Source organism: Carcharodon carcharias, chromosome 22 (genome assembly GCF_017639515.1).
Source record: "Carcharodon carcharias isolate sCarCar2 chromosome 22, sCarCar2.pri, whole genome shotgun sequence".
Taxonomy (NCBI): Eukaryota; Metazoa; Chordata; class Chondrichthyes; order Lamniformes; family Lamnidae; genus Carcharodon; species Carcharodon carcharias.
In genome coordinates this window covers 51,648,739-51,669,522 of record NC_054488.1, presented here as the reverse complement: position 1 = coordinate 51,669,522, position 20,784 = coordinate 51,648,739, and the positions used below count along the sequence as shown (strand labels likewise).

The window sequence follows — 20,784 nt, the reverse complement described above, 5'->3', positions numbered from 1 at the left end:
CCTCCGCTGGGCAAATGCCCTGTGCGGGAACCATCCAAAAATGTGATTTAAATCACAAACTTTGGATGGTCCTAACTGGGTTACATCAATCCACAAAAGATTAGAAGAATTAAAACTTCTAACTTCTGGGAACTAATATACAGATCCAGACTGAAACCTCACGTGACTCCCAACCATGCCCTGACAACCACCACCCCGCCCCCCCCCCTCCCCAGGGATATCCCCTGACCACCCCAAGGATCTCTTTCCACCCCCAACTACCCCACCCACGGGATTCACCCCACCTGAATGGGACTCTTCAGCTCAACTGGACCTGACCTGAGAATTGACTCCCCCCTTCCCCCCGACAGCCCCAATCCTCCAATCTGAACTGGACTTGATCAGACATGCTCTTTCCCACCCTCCCATCCCCGCCAAAGCCGCACGCCTGATCGGCCCTGACCAGGTCAGACCCAACTGGACATTTTCTCCCGCACCCACCTCCACTAGCCCCAGGCCGGGCTGGGCCCAACCAAGCCTGACACTCTCCTGCCTATCGCCCATCGCCCGCCCAAGCCCGACCAGAGCCAACGGAAAGCCCTCCCTCCGACCAATCCTACCCGTGCCCATCAGGCACTCACCTCCCTTCCCCCAACCCAGCACAGTGGTCCTCTCACCTCCCCTACCCACTCCCCCTAGTCCCAACCCTCCACTCCCCACTGCCATCCCACCCCCAAGGCCCAACACACCACACGCCCAGCCAACACCTGACACACTTCCCAATCCACCAGGCCCATCTGGACTCGAATGGACACCCTCCCCCAAACCCCTCCCAATCTGACCCCCAAAGGCCCAACACCCTCCCCTCCCCTTCACCCCCAAGGCCTGACCCCCTTCCCCTCCCTCCCGAAGTGAGACCTCCTTCCGCCCCGAAGCCTGACCCCCTCCCCACAAAGCATGACCCCTCCCCCTCTACTTCACCCCCAAAGCCCGAACCCTACCCCCCTACCTCCGACAACACCCTCCTTCCTCTAAATCCCAACCTCCTGCCACTCCCACCGACACGAGACCCCCAACCTCTGACCTGATTCCCCTAATCTCTGGACTGACAACCTTTGATCCCCCCCACCACCGAACTCCATTCCTCGGGGAAGCACTACACTGCTTGGATCTTGTCCAGCCTGAGTCAGAAAGTCGGGTGCAACAGGCTGGATAAAGAAATAACCTAAGCAATTGAGCACTGAGTGGTGATCCAACGCTGATTAACACAATGAGGAAGTTCAGGCCCATAAATGCATAAGGGAGGTGACCAAAGGTCACATTTCTTAACCCTAATCCTCCAACCATCTGGAACAATTTCTTTGAATGAAAGGCTTGCAGTCTGGTTGATCAGCCAAATTTTATGCAGCATTTTATTGATGATCACCACATGATCCCTTTCATGACATCCATTGCTGAAAGGACTTTCAGCTGTGGTATTCATGACCATGCTGTTCATATTTTCACAGAAGTCTCAGAACTCGTAATTGGCAAATTCCCTTCAATTATCAGTTAGATAATTTGCTGGTGTCTCAATTTCCATTCCTTTTGCTCTTACTAAGTATTATTATAGAGAAATGAAATCTAGTTGACAGGACTACAAAACGTAGAACAAAAATATTTCTGCCTTTATGCCATACCTTTAGATCCATGGCAACCACTTTGTTAAAGTTATATGCCAATGGAAAGCTGACAATGGGGCAGGGTGGCAAGCTTCGATACATTTTAAAGATTTCATGCTTCTCAGTAACCTCTTCTATTGGCCTCATAAACTCTTCATCAACAACACCTGCATTTTTTAGCAGGAGTTTTAACCTTTTAACCAGTAAGGTTGAAAAATTGCCTATGTAACTTAAAGGCTTGAGTATTGCTGAAAAAGAGAATTTTTTTGTCCAAGTTTTTCATCTTTCATTCATTGCTTTTTTTTTGAAAATGTGCTGTTGGGATCCTTTAGATGTCATAAACAGGCAGATGGATTTCAGATTAATGTGCAGAATCTTTGAAGTCAACACAGACTCCTTCAGCACATACCACACCATTTCCTGGAGACTTTAGCAACTTTAAAGGACTCGAGAGATCACCAAACACTTTTGCAATTTGAGCAAGAATGAGAAGAAATGAATCAGCAACTAATCTGCAAGTAGTTGATGATTCATTTAAATAGTCCTGGTTGGGGATGCTTCTTGTTGCTGAACATGTGGTCAGCTGTGTGTATTTAAGAGACAGCGTTAGCTGGAGTGTTGAGCTCCAAAATGGCAATGCTGGTACCAAATCAGCTTCATGATCTGCCTGCTTTCATGGACGCTAACTAAAATGGCAGTCTGGCACACTTACACTAGCTGTGTGCATGCATGGAAAATGCTGCAGAAGGCATTTTAGAGCGAAAATGGCATTCATAGCACAGGAAAAATGGGTAATAGGGAGCTGAATTTTGCAGCCACTCAGTCATACGACCATCTAAATCACTGTAACCTCTCCAGTCCGGATTGCTTGGGACCAAGTTATTTCTGGATTCTGGAATTTTCATAATTATAGAATGCCTAACCACCAGTAAGAACACCAGAATTACTGTAGTTATAAATGTTTACCTGAAGCATAAAACAGTGATAAAACATTACAAAGTAGTAATAACAATCGTTTTACTTATCCAAATTCTGTATCTTCCATGCTTCTGCTCCCAAAATATTGCACTAAAATGATCCCATGAGTTGCTTGGGTCTGCTCAAAAAATTTCCAGACAGCTGGTGCTTCTGAACAATGGATTTCCAGACTGGAGAGGTAATAATGTACATCCTTTCTATTTATAACTGTATAATCCTTAATCTATACTGTCACATCCCCTGCTCTTTTTCCTTCCCTATCGTTCATGAATACTTGATAACCAGGAATACTAAGAACCCTTTCCAGGACTTGATTTGAGCCTTTGTTCTTGTATTGGCATCATAATTTCATGTGCCAATTTATGCTTAGAGCTCACCAATCATAATAGTTACACTAATGACATTGGTATACATTCAATTTAATAACTCATTTGTCACCTGCTCAATTTGGTTCATGCGAGATTTTGGGGTCTTTTGAATTTTACTGCTGTTTATTTTTGCTGCCCACTGATCTGATTGCTGCTCCTTTTTGCTATTTTCTGGTTCCTATCAAATTAATTTCAGGCAGCTTTTGGACTTCCTTATTCAGTAACTGTATTTTTCATTGTAATGAAATTGTTCCCACATCCCTTAAAATAGCTTTAGGAAACATTTTTTTCTTCCACTGCTTCCCATTTTAGTTCCACTTTTAACAATTTTCTTCAACTGCTTTACTTTCCAGTTCCACTACAAACTTCCCACACCCAGCATTCCGTTCAATTTGGACCTTGTTTATCCTTTTGACTATTTTCTGACACGTGGTTGGGAAATTCTTTGGACTTGCTTCCATTCTGTCAGCATTATTTAATTGGAAATGCAGCAAATTTCCATGTATACTCAAAGGATTACCATCAGGCTTCTGGTAATGTAATGCATATAGATTAGAAGCTGTTCCAAGGTATGTCACAGTCTAAATCCTTCCATAATATATTCTTAAGTCTTTCAGCAATCAAACAAGGCTCCTGCCAGTTGATCTTCTAAGTCAAGAAATTATTCTTACACAAGGCTGGTCATACCATAACTTTCTCCTGTCACTATCCACATGAATAGGTTCCTGGTTACTATGGACAGGATTTTCGGGTCATTGGGGGGGCGGGCCTGGGAGCAGCAGCGAAACAGTTCGCCGCCCACGACCGGCCCCTGACTGCAATTTCATGCTGGCTGGCCAATTAACAGCCAGCCAGCGTGAAAGGCATGTTGAGAAGCTCAGGACTGCCAGGGTGGAGGCAGGAGGAGTGCAAACACAAAAGTCTGCGCATGCATGGGGGAGCGCGCACTGAAAGCTCCCTGAAGGCAGGGAGCTGAACAATCTTAAAGTCACAAATAAAGATCCTGAAAATAAAAAATAAACGTCCCCTTATAGGACCCACTCCCAGGACCTTGTAAAAATTATGCCGAAGCATTTTTTTCATTATTGCTGGAAACTTCATCCCGTCTGTGGATGAGGTTTCATAAAAAAACCAAAGGCCGCCTGGCTGATTTGCCCACCCACTAACTGTAAGGTTGGACAGGCAGCAGAAAATAGGTTTCAATTAATTGATTAAGGGCCTAAATAGTCCTCTTAATTGTTGGTGGGCACGCTACCAACTTGCACGCGCCCACTGACTGAAATACCATGCAAGTACAAAATGACGTTGGGATATTCATCCAACTTCATTGTGCACAATTTTACACCTGATTGGGTTTGGCATGTGCCCACCCGTGGGATGGAAAATCCTGCCCTATGTCTGTGACCATCAATTCTTGTGATTTGTTTTAGTATTATCTTGCTCACTGGGCTCCAGCTGGGTCTCCAGGCCTTGGGAGAATCCTCAAAGTCCTTCAGCACGTGCCCTACCTAGAGATTTTAGCAATTTAAAATAACTCCACAATGATCAAACACTTCTACAGTCAGGGTAAGAGCCAATAGATTTAATTATCAACTAACCTGAAAGAAACTGATGATCGCTTTTAATAGCCCTGGTCAGGGGTCTTTCCTGATTCTGAAATATCCTTCTATGTAAAGTTATTTGTAATACCCCAAAAACGGACAAGGAAAATTTAAAATTTCGTATGAAATATATACATGTCCTTACCTATCAGTAAGTGGAGTAATAACCAATCGAGGAGTGTTGCCTAGATATTCATAAGAATATCTAAACTGTGCATCACAAATGTTAGCAAAACAGTGCTGCTTCTCGTCATCCCAGCGATGTCTTAGTTGAGACTGCCAACTAAATGCTTGGACATTCTCCACCTGTGGAAAAAAAAATCATCAAAATTATTAAACAGTTTTCTTTATGCATTAACAAAATTTAATTCATTAATAAATAAATTCATTATGAATATTTTTAGCTGGTTAAAAGATCTCAACTTATAGTTTGATACACAAAATTAGTGGTAGTATGTTAGCATGGACTGAGGGTTAGTTAACAGACAGGAAACAGAATAAGAATAAATGGGTCATTTTCAAGTTGGCAGGTTGTAACTTGTGGGATATTGCAAGGGTCAGTGCTTGGGCCTCAGCTATTTAGAACGCATATCAATGATGAAAGGACTGAACATAATGTATCCAAGTTTGCTGACAACAGGGCCCATGGGAGCAATCATGGGCCCTGGTACTTCTCCTGTTTCCAGTTTCATTGATCGCATTATGTAACAGTCCATCTGTCATTTGCAAGATTTAACCTTTGTAATTTGGAGTCATGAACCATCCTTCCATACAAATAGAGCCATCCATCACGGAATCTAAAAAGTGGATTACTGCATCGGATACACATGTTGTGAATTGTCTGAGTAACTGTACCACAGCTTCAAAGAGGGATGCAGTGCACTTTTATTCATTAAACAATGAGCTGGGTTCTGCTGCTTTGGTTCTATAAAACACCCCCATAACACAAGCCATCCACTTGTATAAAAGAACAGCAGCAATCACCTCAGGATCAATTATTCGCTTCCTTTAAAAAAACTGAGGTATTTTATTTGGGAACTAATCCTATCAGGGCTTTCAAAGGTGCAGGTTTTGAATTAAAGGCCATATGATCACAATCAACAGTTACTTCCTAGGAGTAAGGTATTCAGGATCACTTAAAATGCATTGTTATCCAATTGGTATTAAAAAAAAATCACTTGAAAATAACACCTCTGCCAGCCACACACGTCTGCACCCAGCCCACTCAATCCTGTGCTGGTGTTCGATTCGTGGACAGCATCACTGACCAACGGAGAGCCGAAAGCTCATGTCAATTAAGCATAACTAGCCCGCCCTCTCTGCAGTGCCCTGCCCCTCTTGCTTTCTTGTCACTAGCAAAGGAAATAAACGGGAGTATGTAGGAAATAAGCGTTGGCATTTGCTTGGATGCAAGTCCCCTAGGGTATGGGCACCAGTGTTTTGCAACTTGTGGATCGCCCGTCTCTCCCAGGCCTTGGCTAACAATATAAAGTTAGACAGAACAGTAGGCTGCGAAGAGAATAGAAGGAAGCTGCAAAGGGATATAGACAGGTTAAATGAGTAAGCAAGAGCATAGCAGATGTAATATGATGTGGAGAAATGTGAAGTAGGAAAAATAGAAAATAGAATTATTTTTTAGGAGTGAGAAATTGAGAAATGTTGGTATTCAGCAGAACTTTTATGCCCTTGTATGCAAGTCACAGAAAGTTAATATGCAGGTACAGGAAGTAATTAAAGGAAATGGTGTCAGCCTTTAATATAAAGGGATTGGAGTATAAACGTAAAGAAGTTCTTATGAATTGCAGCTTCTATTTTTATGGACTATACCAGCTTATTTTATGGAAGCTTATTGTTCTCGTGTAATGCTATGCTTATAGCAGTTATAAACCCTTACTTACCTGGAAGAAGCATGTTGTGGCATCATAGTATGATGCAGCACTGAAGCACCTTGTCCGTTAGTCTACCTTGTCCATTAGTCCCACTACCCTGTTCTTTTGGCTTGGCCTAAATAGCCAAGTGGTTATGGTACTGGGTTTGTAACCCCAAGATCAAGAGTTCAAATCTCACAATGGCAAACTATGAAACAATGTAACTTCATCTGAAACAGATGGAAATGGGTTTGTACTCGAAAGAGTTAGAAGAATACCCTGTTCTTTTCCCAGAGTCCTATAATTATTTTCCCTTCAAGTATTTGCTTAATTTCTTTTTGAAATATATTACTGAATTTGCTTCCACCACCTTTTCAGGCAGTGCATTCCAGATCATAACAAAAAATGTTTTCTCATGTCACTGCTAGTCCCTTTGCAAATCATCTTAAATCTGGCTTCTCCAGTTACCGATCCTTCTACCACCAGAAATAGTTTCTCCTTATTTATTCTATCCATTTATGGTTTTGAACAAGACTATCAAATCTCCTTTTATCTTTCACTGCTCTAAAGAGAACAACCCCAACTTCTCCAGTCTCTCCACATTTCTGGAGTCCCTCCAAATCTGTTTCACCTCCTCAAAAGCCTTGATTCCCTTCCAGATCTACATTGGCTGCTGTCAAAGCAACACCGTGATTTTAAAATTTTCTTCCTCATTTTCAAATCCTTCCATGGCCTCACCCCTCACTAGCCTGAATTTTAGCTTTGGCGGGTGCATGTGATCGGTGGGCCCAGAAACAGCCGGGAAACAGATCCCGACAGTGATCGGCTCCCGAATGTGATTTCTAGCCAGCGTTAAACACGCATTGAAAACCTCAGCGTTGCCGGTGTTGGGGCGGGAAGAGGGAGGCCGATAATGTTTCCATGGGCACAGGTGAGCGCTGCGAGAAAGTTCTCTGAAGGTAGACAGCTGCCTCAGGGAGCTGCAGACCTGAAAATGCTAAAACAAAGGTGTAAAAAACTGCAAAAAAAATGCCCATGCATCACAATCAATCACCTGAAAACATAGCTGATAAAAATGCTGTCCACAGATATTTATTTTTATTTTATTTCATAATGGAAATTTCATCCCATCCTTTGATGAGATTTGATGAAAGATACAAAGGCCGCCTGGCCAATTCGCCCATCCACCAACTGTAAGGTTGGACAGGTCATGAAAAATCAGAGTCAACTGCGCCATTAATGGACTTAATTGTCCTCTTTATTGTCAGTGTGTGTGCTTCCGACTTTTGCGCGTGCCCACCGAGCAAAATATCGTGCAAATGCACATCGGGATGCTCGCCCAACATCTTTTCATGTGATTTTATACTTGATCAGGTCGAGTGCATGCCCACCCGCAGGATGTAAAATTCTGCCCCCATCTCTGTTTTCTCCTCAAGGCACACAACCCTCTGAGGCTATAGGAACTCATCTAATTCTGGTCTTTTGAGCTTCCCTGATTTTAAATACTAATCACTCCATCATTGTTTTCTATGCCTTCAGCTGCCTGGTATTTGGAATTCCTCCCTAAATTTCTTTGGCTCTCTGTCTTGCCTTCCTCCTTTATGACACTCCTTAAATATTAACTCTTTAACCAAGACTATGGTCATTTAATCTAATATCTCCTTGTGTGGTTTAGTATAATACTTTGTTTCATAATGCTTTTTGAAGCACCTTGGGACATATTTATATTGCACTTTTAACACAATATAAGTTGTTTTTATATCTCATTTTGATCCCTATAACTTTAGTCATTCACAGAGCTTTAGTTTGGATGCCTGCCTTTCCCATCATTAAAATTTGTCTATTTAGCATCTAAATCAGCTCCTCCTTGAAGGAAACTGATTGTTCAATTGCTGTTTTTTCTAGAAATCTTTGATTCCAATCCACCTAAAGATCCATTTATCACTCACTTAGCCCTCCTTCAGTTAACTATTTTATACTTGACTGTTCTTTGCTCTTTTCCATAACTATTCTGAGCCTTATGCTCCGAGGGGTGTGCCTTATACCCCAAATGCTCCACAAGTGAATCATGTTCCACTGATCCCACTCATTCCCCAGAATTAAATCCAGCATTGCTTCTTTTCCCCGTTGGGCAGGGAACACAATTAGCAGCTGGGAACACACTTAGCAGGAAAGTTCTTTTTCAGATATTTCGGGGATTCTTACCCGTCTTTGCCCTTTACACAAAGTCTGTATTGGGATAATTGAAACCCCCCATTATCACTAGCCTACTTCTTGCATTTTTCTGTAATTTGACTGCAAATTTGCTCCTCTTTCTGCTTCACGCTATTTGGTGTCCCCTAGCATACATTCCATTGCTTAATAGCTCCTCAGTTATTCCTTAATTCTAACCAAATAGATCAGGTCCCTTATCATCCTTGTCAGTACGATATTTTCTTTGGTCAATACTGCCACTCCTAACCCCTCTTTTTTTCTTTCCCTATCGTTCCCGAATACTTCTAACCAGCCATATTAGGATCCCAATCATTCTTTTCTTTCATCCAGGCCCACATCACTGCCACTGCATTATTGTTTCATGTGGCCAACCTTATTTACCAAGATGTGCATTTACACATGCACTCCAAACTAAACTTAGATTGCTGTTTGATACTTGCTTTTCCTAAATCGTTCTTCATACTAGTGCCATTTGTCTCTAACCGTTTCCCGAGTACCTTGTTTTTCCATTATGATGTTTCAGCCTGATGCCCATCTCCCTGTCAAATTTGACTAAGCCCTCCCACTATACTAGTTAATCTCCCCATGAGAACATTGATCCCAGCTCTCTCAAAGTGCAATCTGTCCATCTCAAACAGATTGTTCCTTCCCCATAATTGGTTCCAATGCCCCAGAAAAATGAAGCACTTCCTCCTGCCATTTCTCCGCCATGCATTAACCTGATTATTACGCCATTCCTATAGTTTCTGACTTGTGACACTGGGAGTACTCTGGAGAGTACCACCCTTGAGGTGGGGGGGTCAGTTCACAGAATTGTTATGGTGCGGAAGGAGGCTATTTGGCTCATCGTGTCTGCATTGGCTCTTCAAATGGGCATTAATGGCTCAGTGCCATCCTCCTGCTTTTTCCCCATAACCCTGCATGTTATTTCAATGATCACCTAATGCCATCTTGAATGTTTCAGTTGAACCTGTCCCCACCACACGTCCAGGCAGTGCATTACAGACCCGAACTACTCGCTGTGTGAAAACGTTTTTTTCTCAGATTGCATTTGCTTCTTCTGCAAATCACTTTAAATCTCTGCCCTATCGTTCTCGATTCTTTTATGAGTAGGAACAGTTTCACTCTCTCTATTCTGTCCACCCCCTCATGATTATTAATTCTCCACTTAGCCTTCTCCTCTCCAAGCAGAACAGCCCCAACTTCTCCAATCTATCTTCATAACTCAAGTTTCTCATCCCTGGAACCATTTTTGTAAACCTGCTTAGTTGGCTAGATGGCTCGAGTGTGATGCAGAATGACGCTGATGGCATGGGTTCAACCCCTGTGTTAGCCGTAATAGTTCATGAAGGCCACTCTCCTCTCCTTACCCCATGTTTGCAGAATGGTGCCCCTTAGACTATTCATAACCAATTGTCTCCCTCTAATGGAGAGAGATGCCTATGGTCCTTTGTGGACTATGGCTAAAATGAATGAATGACTACTAATCCTGAGACGCTACTTTTTAAACTTCCTCCCTAGTTTCCGAAACTTTGGCTGCAGGATCTCAAAACCTTTTCTTTCCTTTGTTATTGATTCCCACATGGATCATGATTTCTGGCTGTTTTCCTTTCCATCTCAAAACATTCTGTACCATCTGATTTCAACAAAAACAACTGTCATTTAATATCGTGCCTTTAACATAGTAAAATCTCCCTAGGCACTACACAGGAACATTATCAAAGAAATTTTGACACTGAATCACATTTGGAGATATTAGGGCAGATGACTAAAAGTTTGGCCAAAGGTGCAAGTTTTAAGGGGCATCCTCAAAGAGGAAAGAGAGGTAGAAAAGCAGAGAGAATTAGGCAATTCCAGAGCATAGTGTCTCAGCAACCGAAAGCCCATCAACCAATTACAATTGGGAATGTGGAAGAGACCAGAATTGGGCAGATATCTCAGAGGATTGTAGGTTTGGAGGAGTTTTTAAGAGATTGAGTGGGCTGAGCCATAAAGGGATTTGGAAACAAAGATGAGAATTGTAAAACTGAGGTGTTGTTTAACTGGGAGCCCAATGTGCACAAGGATGATGGGTGAACAGGACTTGCTGCAAGTTAGGGCACAAGCATTCGAGATTTGAATGGCCTTAGGTTTATGGAAAGTTGCAGATGGGGAGTGGCTGGGACAGAATTGCAATAGTGAAGCCTAGGGATAGCAAAGGCATGGATGAGGGCTTCAGCATTTGCTGAGCTGAGGCAGGGGTGGATTAAGGTGATGTTACTGAGGTGGAAATAGTCAGTCTCAGTGATGGCATGAATATGTTGTTGGTAGCTCGCCCTTTACCTGGGCATCAGAGAGGTAACACACTATGCAGGACTCACGTTGGCAGTTATATAGCTCATAAAATTGTGTTCCTACATTTGCTGCTTTTCCATAAACAAGAAATGAACAAGAACATACCAAAGAAAGAAGCACAATGTCACCTACCTTAGTTGTAATCATTTTGTTCACAACATCTCGAGCATGCACTTCTACTGTACAAATAGTCATGATCTTTTGCCTCTCTCCTGCTGTTAAGTTGCCAATCAATAATGTGATAAGTGAATTCAGTTGAGTGATCTTTCACAAAAAATAAAAAATTAAAATAAGGATCTTTTTTATGTAACATACAAGCATATTGGTAAGTAACTAAATGAACAGGACTGGTAGAAAGTATAATAGATTTGTCATCCATTATTGCTGTTTTCCAAGTATTACTCCCATCATAAAATGGATGAAAAGAAACACCGAAATTTTTTTTTAAAAAAGTTTATTAATGATCATTGAAACAGGTGAACATTCATTGAAAAAGTTGTTTTTCTCAAACGGGAGTATGATCAAAAATCAAGCTCTAAACTCGCGTTTAGAATCATTTTAGTTAGATGGTAAGTTTTGTTAGCTATGTCAGCTGTGGTTCAGTGGGCAGAGTTTTTTGCCTCTGAGTCATAAGTCAGTTCAATTGCCACTCAAGGGACTTGAGCACACAATCCAAGCTAACATTCCAGTCCAGTACTGAGGTTGCGCTGCACTGTCAGGAGTGCCATCTTTTAGGTGAGCCATTAAAACAGGTCCCCATTTCAGATGGACAAAAAAAGGTCAGATAGATGCAAAAAGATCACATGGCATTATTTTGAAGACAGTTATAAAATGTATATCTTTTAAGCAATGTCACTGAAAAACAGATTATCTGGTCATTATCTAATTTCAGTTTGTGGGAACTTGCTGAGTGAAAAATTGTTTCCTACATTACAACATATTTTATTGGCTATAAAGCGCTATGGGGCAGTCTGAGATAAGGAAAGGTATTATATGACCAGTCGTTCTGCATGGAGGGGAAAAAAATCAAGAAGGGACACAGGAACCAGGATTGTGGCAGGTAGTTGCTTCCACAGGCTACATAGAAGGGTAATTCAACTGTAATGACCCTCAACCATTAAAAGCTGGTATATTCTGTTTTTCTGCAGAATGATGGTATCATTCAGCTGTGATTATGGGGTAGCTTGGTTCTTACCATCGTCTTAACTATTATCTTCCTCTTCCTGTGCCACCTGTTATATTGCAGATCTGCAGGAAGCGAAGGTAGAAGGCAAGAATGGGCGAGTATTGTTTCCTCGGGTCAAAGAAGGCAGAAATCCAGAAGGAAAAAACTGCAAAAAGTGGCCAGTAAGAATACTAATCTGAACTGGTCTTATATACCTTAAAATGGAACACCAGTTAAAAACTGGCAAATAAGGCTACTGGTCCAAACTGTTTTTTTTCCCTTCTGGGAGGTTGCTGCTTCAGAGGGATGCCAGGATGCCTAGTCAATAACTCATTAAATCACCATCCTCCTTGGCAAGAATCCAATGCATGCATAAGAGCTGCCTTGCTTCGGTGAGGGTTATGGGCTTAAAGATGGGGATGTCTCTCCAATAACCTAACTTTAATGGACAATGTGCATGAACTTCTGCGACGAGGCAAGCAAACAAGGGTAGTATGGACAGTGCCAGATGGCAGGGCAGATGTGAAGTAACAAATGTGGGGTTGTGGATGTGTTAAAATGAAGAAAAGCTTTTGGGGATACAAGGCTGTTGCTTTGTTCTCAGGGAGCTATGTAGTCATACTGCAGAATAGGGAGGTAGAGCTGACCTTAACCAAGGAGCTGTGCGATAGGTTAAGGTGTGATGGGGAGGAAAAAAGGCAAAGTGCGGGGACATACTAGCTTTACTTTCTCTCATTTTCACTTCTTTCTGCGCTGGTGATCAGTTCTGGATATGAGGGATTTGGGATTCAGTGCCAGTGTCTGTTCTCTGCAGGCATCATTATTGATACTGGTGTCATATGCACTTTATGCAAGAAAGAGAGACCCAAGTATGTAAGTTCCTGTCTTGTTTCCAGAGGGTGGGGGGAGGAGGATTGGTCATCACTTTCTACACACAAGTTACAGCAGAAATGTACCAAAATGATGTCAAATAACCTGCCTGTTATTCCACCTGTTGATGAAAGGTACGTTTCAGCGCAACTCCAGTATAACATTGGCTTTGTTCCTGAATCTGGCCACAAAATTTGTCACTGTGATACTGGTAGTTTCAGCTTTTGCCAGTTTAGTAGAAAACTGGCATTTGCACTGCTTCTGCTCACTACACATTGAATGCTATAACACCATCATAGTTAGGGTGTTAGCACAGGTGCTACGTGCCTGCGGTGCAAGTATGCAGATTAGGCAGGTTGTGATGCCAGTCAGTGCCTAACATTAATTTGATGCCAAGCCTGTAATGTTGGACCTGGTCATTCTAGTTAATGTCTTCTCTAAAGTGCACACAGCCATGGTATCAAGTGGTACTTACACATCAATAACCTGCTCACCGATGCTCCGTTTGGGTTATTCCAGGACTACTGAATTCCAGACCTCATTATATCCTTTGCTACAAACATGAACAACAGAACTGAATTCAAGAGGTGAGGTGAAAGTGACTGCCCTTGACATCAAGGCAGCATTTGACTGAGTGGAGCATCAAGAAAACCTAACAAAATTGAAGTCATTAGGAATCATGGGGGAAGCACTCCACTGGTTGAAGTTATATAGCACAAAGGAAGATGGTTGTGATTGTTTGAGGCCAATCATCTCAGGCCCAGGACATCACTGCAGGTATTCCTCACCGTAGTGTCCTAGGCCCATCCACCTTCAGTTGCTTCAACAAAGACCTCCCCTCCTTCAGAAGACCAGAAATTGGGATGTTTGCTGATAATTGCAGTGTTTAGTACCATTCACAATTCCACAAATCCTGAAGCAGCCTGCGTCTACATGCAGCAAGACCCAGACAAAACTTTCCATGAGACAGGCAAAATGTTATAGTTTTCATTCACAGGGTTTAAGTAACATATGCACCAAACACATGCCAGATAATGACCCTCTCCAGCAAGAGAGAATCTAACCACCTCCCATTTGACCACCAATCATATCCCGGGGGTTTCCACTGACCAGAAACTAAACTGGACCAATCATATAAATACTGTGGCCAAAAATGCAGATTAGAGGCTGAGTATTCTGCAGTGAATAGCTCACCTCCTGACTTCCCAGAGCTTATCCACCATCCACAAGATACAAGTCAGGAGTGTGATGGAATTCTCTCCACTGGCCTGGATGAGTACAGTTCCAACAACTCTAAAGCAGCTCAAATCATCCAGGACAAAGCAGCTCACTTGATCACCATCCACCACCTTAAACATTCACTCTCTCCACCACTGCGGCATCATGGCTACAGTGTGTACTACCTACAAGGTGCACTGCAGCAACTCACCAAAGCTCCTTTACAGCACTTTCAAAATCTCTGAACTCTAGCACTGAAAAGTACAAGGGTACCAGATGCATGGGAACACCAGCACCTACAAGTTCCCCCCAAACCACACATCATTCTGACTTGGAACTAACTACTGTTCCTTCGCTGTTGCTGGATCAAAAATCTGGAGCTCCCTATCAGCACTGTGAATGTACCTACACTAGGTTAATGCAGTGGTTCAAGAAGGCAGCTCACCACTATCATCTCATGGGTAAGTTGAGATGGGCAACAAATGCCAGCATTGCTCACTTCCCAAGAAATTATTTTTGAAAGTGGCTGGTGGAAAGCTGCTGGCATTCTTTGACGTTCTTACAGGATACTCAGGTACAGCTTTGGGCCTTCAAGGTCCTGCTTTGACCTGCAAAACTTTCGCATGGACAGCAGCAGTCTCTGCTGGCAGGTTGATAAGCAATGAAAGGGCACTGGTGGAAAGGCAGTGGCGGAAGCACAAATGCTGCTATCCTGAGAGAGGACAGCGGATTTGTGCAACACTGCACCATTGCCAGGGGACCCACAGAGAGGAGACTACGCCTGAATGACATGTAAACTGAGTTTCATGTCCGGAGATTGGTTCATTTGGGAATTTGGTGCGGCGGGGGGGGGAAAGAGGTGCTCCATTCTCTACCTTTATTGGCATTCAGTAGCTGAAGAAGACAGAAGCTCCGTTCCAGAAACAGAAGATAACCTAGAGAAAGCAGCAAAAGTTTGAAGAGCTAGAGGTGCGAGTCTATGGGTTCAGAGCATTCTAAAGAAAATCGAAATGTGACATAATAGGAAAGAAGGTAAGTGATTAGTTGGTGAGTATTTTTCTTTTGCTCTGATCTAAACTATGGAATTTTAATCGTCCTAATAATCGTGATAAGTATAACATTAATTGAAATAATAAAAGCATAACCACAAACAAGACTAAAGGAATTAAGTTAAATTTAATTAAGAAATTAATTAATTAAAATGCAGTAAGGATGACAAGGCAGGAGATGTTTTGGAGCTGTCATATGTGGGAGCTAGTGGATACCAGTGTGATCTCTGGCAACCACATCTGCAGTAACTGCCTGTGGCTCGGGGAACTTGGGCTCAGTTAATGAGCTGGAGACCGAGCTTCGAACACTGTGATGCACCATGGAGGGGGAAAGTTACCTGCCGACTTTGCTCCAGAAAGTAGAACAGTGCTGGGATCAGTATTCTGGCGAGTCATTTAACTAGGGCAGTAGAGAGGGTTTTAAATTAAATAGCAGGGGCAAGGGATCACGTGAGGGGAAATGCAGTAAATTAAAGAGAAAAGCCAAGGCACTATAGCAGGGTAGCAGTATAGGTAATGATAACCAGAGTGTGGCAGGAAGGGACAGAAAGTACAAGATTAAGGGTGCACCAGCAGATAAGGCCAGAATTTGCAAGAATGGTAAAAAGACAGAATTAAAGCCTCTGTATCTGAATGCGCACAGCATTTGTGACAAAATGGATGAATTTATAGCACAAATAGAAAGGTATGACCTGAAAGCCAATTCAGAGATGTGAGTGCATGGTGACCAAGGGTATTTGACATTTTGGAAGGACAGGAAGCTAGGAAAAAAGGTGGTGGGGTGGCTCTGCTATTTAAGGATAGCATTAGTACAGTAGTGAGAGATTACCTTAGTTCAGAAGATCAAGATGTAGAATCAGTTTGGGTAGAGGTAAGAAATATCAAAAGGAAGAAATCAATTGCAGGAGTAGTTTAAAGCACCCCCCCCCCCCCCCCCCCCCAACCCTTCTCCCCCCCCTCCCCCCAAATAGTAGCCACACTATAGGACAGAGTATTACAGGAAGGAATAATAAGGGGTTCAAAGGAGAATACTGCAATAATCATGGGTGATTTAACCTTCATATAAATTGGATGAATCAGATTGACAAAGGTAGCCTGGAAGATCAGTTCATAGAATGTATTTGGGACAATTTCTTAGAGCAGTACGTTCTAGCGCTTACCAGGAGGCAGGCTATTTTAGACCTGGTGAGAGAGGATTAATTAATGACTTCACAATAAAAGAGCATTTAGGCAACAGTGATCATAGCATGACAGAATTTCACATTCAGTTTGAATGTAAGAAGCGTGGGTCTAAGGCTAATGTCCTAAACGTAAATAAGGGCAATTACAAGGGTATGAGGACTGAGTTTGCTAAAGTGAACTGGGAAAACAGGTTAAAAGTAGGACAGTAGAAAAGCACTGGCAGATATTTAAGGGGATATTTCGTAACTCTCAGCAAAGATATATTCCATTGTGAAAGAAAGGCTCCATGAGAAGGATGCACCAACCGTAGCTAACAAAGGAAGTTAAAAATATCAAATTGAAAGAAAAAGCATAAAATGTCGTAAAGATTAGTGGTAGGTCAGAGAATTAAACAGATTTTAGAAACCAGCAAAGAATTACAAAAGAAATAATGAGGAAGAAATTATGAATTTGAGAGACAATAGCTAGGAATATAAAACAGGTAGTATGAGTTTCTGTAATTATCTTAAAAGAAAGTAACTAAAAATGAGCATTGGTCCCTTTGAGGGTGAAACTGGGAAATTAATAATTGGAAACAAGGAAAGATAGCTTGTATCTGTTTTCACAAAAAAATCCCAAGAATACATGAAATACATGAAATACCAAGAATACAAGAAATATCAAGAGGTAATACAGAGGAACTTAAAACAATCACAATCGCTATGGAAAAGGTACTGGGAAAACTATTAGAACTAAAGGCTGATAAATCCCCTGAACTAGATGGCTTGCAGACTAGGGTCTTAAAAGAAGTGACTGCAGAGATAGTAGATGCATCCGAAAATTCCTCAGATTCTGGAAAGGTCCCAGAAGATTCAAAAATCATTAATGCATATTTTTTATTGAAGAAGGAAAGGAGACAGAAAGTAGGAAACTTTAGGCCAGTTAACCAAAGATCTGTCATAGGCAAAATAACAGAATCCATTATTAAGGAGCTAATATCACAACATTGGGAAAATCATAATACAATCAGGTTGGTATCAAGCAGCATGTACCTTCAGCTGTTTGCAAAAGGCTAAGTACTGACCATGCTCAGCTAGCCCATGCTTGCAAAATTCAAAACATAAGGTGAAATTTTCCGTTTCCACTTGCAGCAGGTGTCATGGCAGGCGGTGGGGGTGGGGGGGATAGAATTCGGCGGGACCGGCATAAATCGGTCTGCATGTAAACACAGCGGGATCATCCAATGCTGCCCACCATGGCCAATCACGAATCCTGCTGGAGGCCTGCGTAAAACCAATTTGCATCCTGCTAATGTGTTGCAAAATAAGGCCCGGCCGGAATTGTCCCCCCATGTCTAATTTACTGATATGCTGGTAGGAGAACATGATGGTCCAGAACATGTCTGGACAAACATAACATGCAGAAGTTGGGACTTACCTTTAGGGCCTTGTTCAAATCGCGGACATCTGAGGAGAAGATAATGTTGGAGGTCTACAGCTACTGGATCCCGGAGGAACACATGCATCACATGGTGGGTGGATCCTCTTGTACATGGCTCTGCCGCGAAGCAGCTCTCAGAAGGAAGCAGCAGCTTCGATTTTGCTGATGCTTTTCACAATCTTCTAGGGACTTGGCCATGGGCTCGTACCATCTTCCAGTGACTTTGCCATTGGCTCGCCCCACCTTCCAAGGAGACGAAGGTCAAGGCGTGAGTGGGAGAGGGAGGTGTACCGGGGGGGGGATGGAGGCGGGAGGTGGTGAGGCTAGGAAGGGGGGACGTTGGTGTCAGGGGGGTGGTAAGGTTGGGCAGTGGGAAGGGCCAGGGAGGTGGGGGGTGCTGAAGGTGTCAGTGGGAAGGAACATGTAAGGGGGAAGGAAGGTGTAAAAGGAGGTGGAATGTCCAGGTGAATGTGCAAGGAAGGCGTCAATGTTAGCCTCTTGGGGAGTGAACTCAAGGTGGGTGAGGTAAGATGGGATGCTGAGTGTGAGAGGGGGCAGATGGAGTGGGAAGGTGAGGATGCATTGGACTGGTACGTGGGGCAGCGAGGGTGGTCGGTGCGGACACAGAGGCAAACACGGACTCTGGAGGTGGGAAGGAGAAGGTCAGAAGATCAATGTAAATAGGGGTGGAATCTTCAGGAAGGTTGGGAACATTTATGTTCACATGGACATTCATGAGAGAGAAGGGTTTGGGCTGTTGGATAACGGTGGGGAGGTCGAAGGTGATGACGGGAGGTCAACAGTGATGGAGGTAAAGGGCAGGGGAGCTAATCAAAAACTTAACAATTACCATGCTGTGCAAATCGAAAGTGAGTGGAGCCTCATGTTGGACAGGCAGAGGTGCTGCATGGGAGTGCAATCAGTGGGTGGGTGGAGATGCAGGTGAGCTCATATGGAAAGAGAACCCCAGCAGGTAGCATTGAAAATGCTCGGGACATTGAGATGAGTGTGATGGAGGAAGGCTCCCCATGCATGGGAGAAAGCTTGTACAAGGCTCCGAAAGGCCCTGCCATACACACACACATTACCCAGAATCACTCCTGGTCCAGCTGCGTGTAGTTGAACTGCCAGTGGAGGGGTGGGGGGGAGGCGTGGGGGGAGTGCAGGAAGATCACTCCTGAAGCCTCTTAATGAAACTGCAAGGCAACATTACACATTATTCAGTGAAAATATTTTCAGATTATGAAGTGATAAAATGCATTCACTCGTGCAACTTCTTGTAATCAAAACTTCTTAACTTTTCTAGGCCTACCGCTTCTGCAGCAGGGGTGGAGACAGCATGTACAATGGTTGGCCCTGTTGCCTCTGATGACTTTATCATGCATCCTCTGGAGAGCCAAGGCCTTGAGTGCCCCGGCTTGCTTTGACCGTCTTCCAGTGTGCCAGCTGCTCCCTCTGCAGTGACAGAGGACAAGGTTGAGGGGGTCAAAGGGAACTCAGAGGGAGTGGACAATCACTGAGATGGCTATGTGGATGACCCAGGGATGTCCAGGTGCTAATGCTCCTCCCTTCGGATGTCCAAGGGCCCCTACCTGACTCCTCGAGGGGAAGGGGTATCTAGAGGATCATCAAGGTGCCCTATTTCCTTCTCGGATTGCCACTGTAGGAATTCACTCATGGCTACCGCGATGGAATACAGGTCTACGTGCATTCCTGCCTTCTGCTGGATCAGGGTCCCCATGGCATCCGCCATCCTGTCCATGGAGACCTCTCTGCGCGCACATGTGGGCAACACTCCATCGGACAGCAGGCGGATGTACTCCTCTGATTCGCGTGCCACTCTGTTGAGGGTTTCCAACAGCTTTGCATGATGTTCCCCTGACTTTTGCTGACCCTCCATGATGAGTTGGAGTGCTGAATCCGGAGGCTCGTCATCTGACTCTAACCTGACAGATGCCTGTTCCCCAGCAGTCCTCCAAGTGCCAGGGAGCTCAGCTGAACCTGCCTTTTCCCGCTGCAGTCATGTGTCTGTGCGGTGACTACCAGATTGTGAACCAGAGCCTGCCCTAGATCTAGGTCCCACTGAGGTATGCATCTCTGCACTGATGGAGGGTGCAGGTAAGCACTATGATGGGTCTTCCAGGCTGCGTATTTCCAGCTCTTCAATGGAGGAGGTGCCCTCTTGACTGGAGGTGGGGACCTGGATGGAGCTGAGGTGCTCTTCACTGAAGGTGAGGACCTGGATGGAGCTGAGAGACTGGCTGGCTGAGGGCGTTGGTCACTTGGCAATGCTCCCTGTGAACCAAAGTAGAGATAATTGTGCATGGCAGCAAAATCAAAAACAGGAGACAGCACTCAGAGCAGTGTTGACAGAGGGATGATCTGGTGCAGGATCCTCATATGGGTGTTCACCGCCGACCTCACCATTGCAGGCATGGTCCATTTCATCACCAGCCAGTGCAAAAGTGATGAGGGGCCTAATATCGGCCACACAACCCCCTGTCTGGGACTTCTCCCTCCTGTTGTGAGCCAGCTTCTCCTGCATGCAAACAGATGAAGAGTGTGTGAGCAGGATGCATGCCACTGCAGATGATAAGGACGCGTCAAATGTTTCTGTGGTGAGTGGAATCATGGACGGGATGAGGACAGATCTCCAGAGGATATGTGCCCAATGGAGATGTGTGTGAGTTAATGGTGTTGTCCATTGAGCTGCGAGATCCCTGCGGATGTGTAATGCGTTTGGGAATGTGTGTTGAGTGATGACGTGGCTGACCTACCCTGGCGGAGTGCTTGAGATCATTCATCCTCTTCCCGCACTGGATGGCTGACCTCCTCTGTGCTCTGTTGGCGCTGACCGCTGCTGCTGCCACCTCCCAGG

The 20,784-nt window shown here is 43.9% G+C and overlaps 1 protein-coding gene across 1 annotated transcript in view; it reads right to left on the bottom strand.

The window, feature by feature from the left end:
- LOC121293673 (dynein heavy chain 17, axonemal-like) overlaps nucleotides 1-20,784 on the bottom strand; it is a 729,083-nt gene that overhangs the window by 371,764 nt on the left and 336,535 nt on the right. The window contains exons 33-34 of the mRNA XM_041216840.1: nucleotides 11,136-11,267; nucleotides 4,733-4,893 (exon numbers count right to left, since the gene is read on the bottom strand). Coding sequence (XP_041072774.1) covers nucleotides 4,733-4,893; nucleotides 11,136-11,267 — 293 coding nt within the window. The remainder of the gene's footprint in view (nucleotides 1-4,732; nucleotides 4,894-11,135; nucleotides 11,268-20,784) is intronic.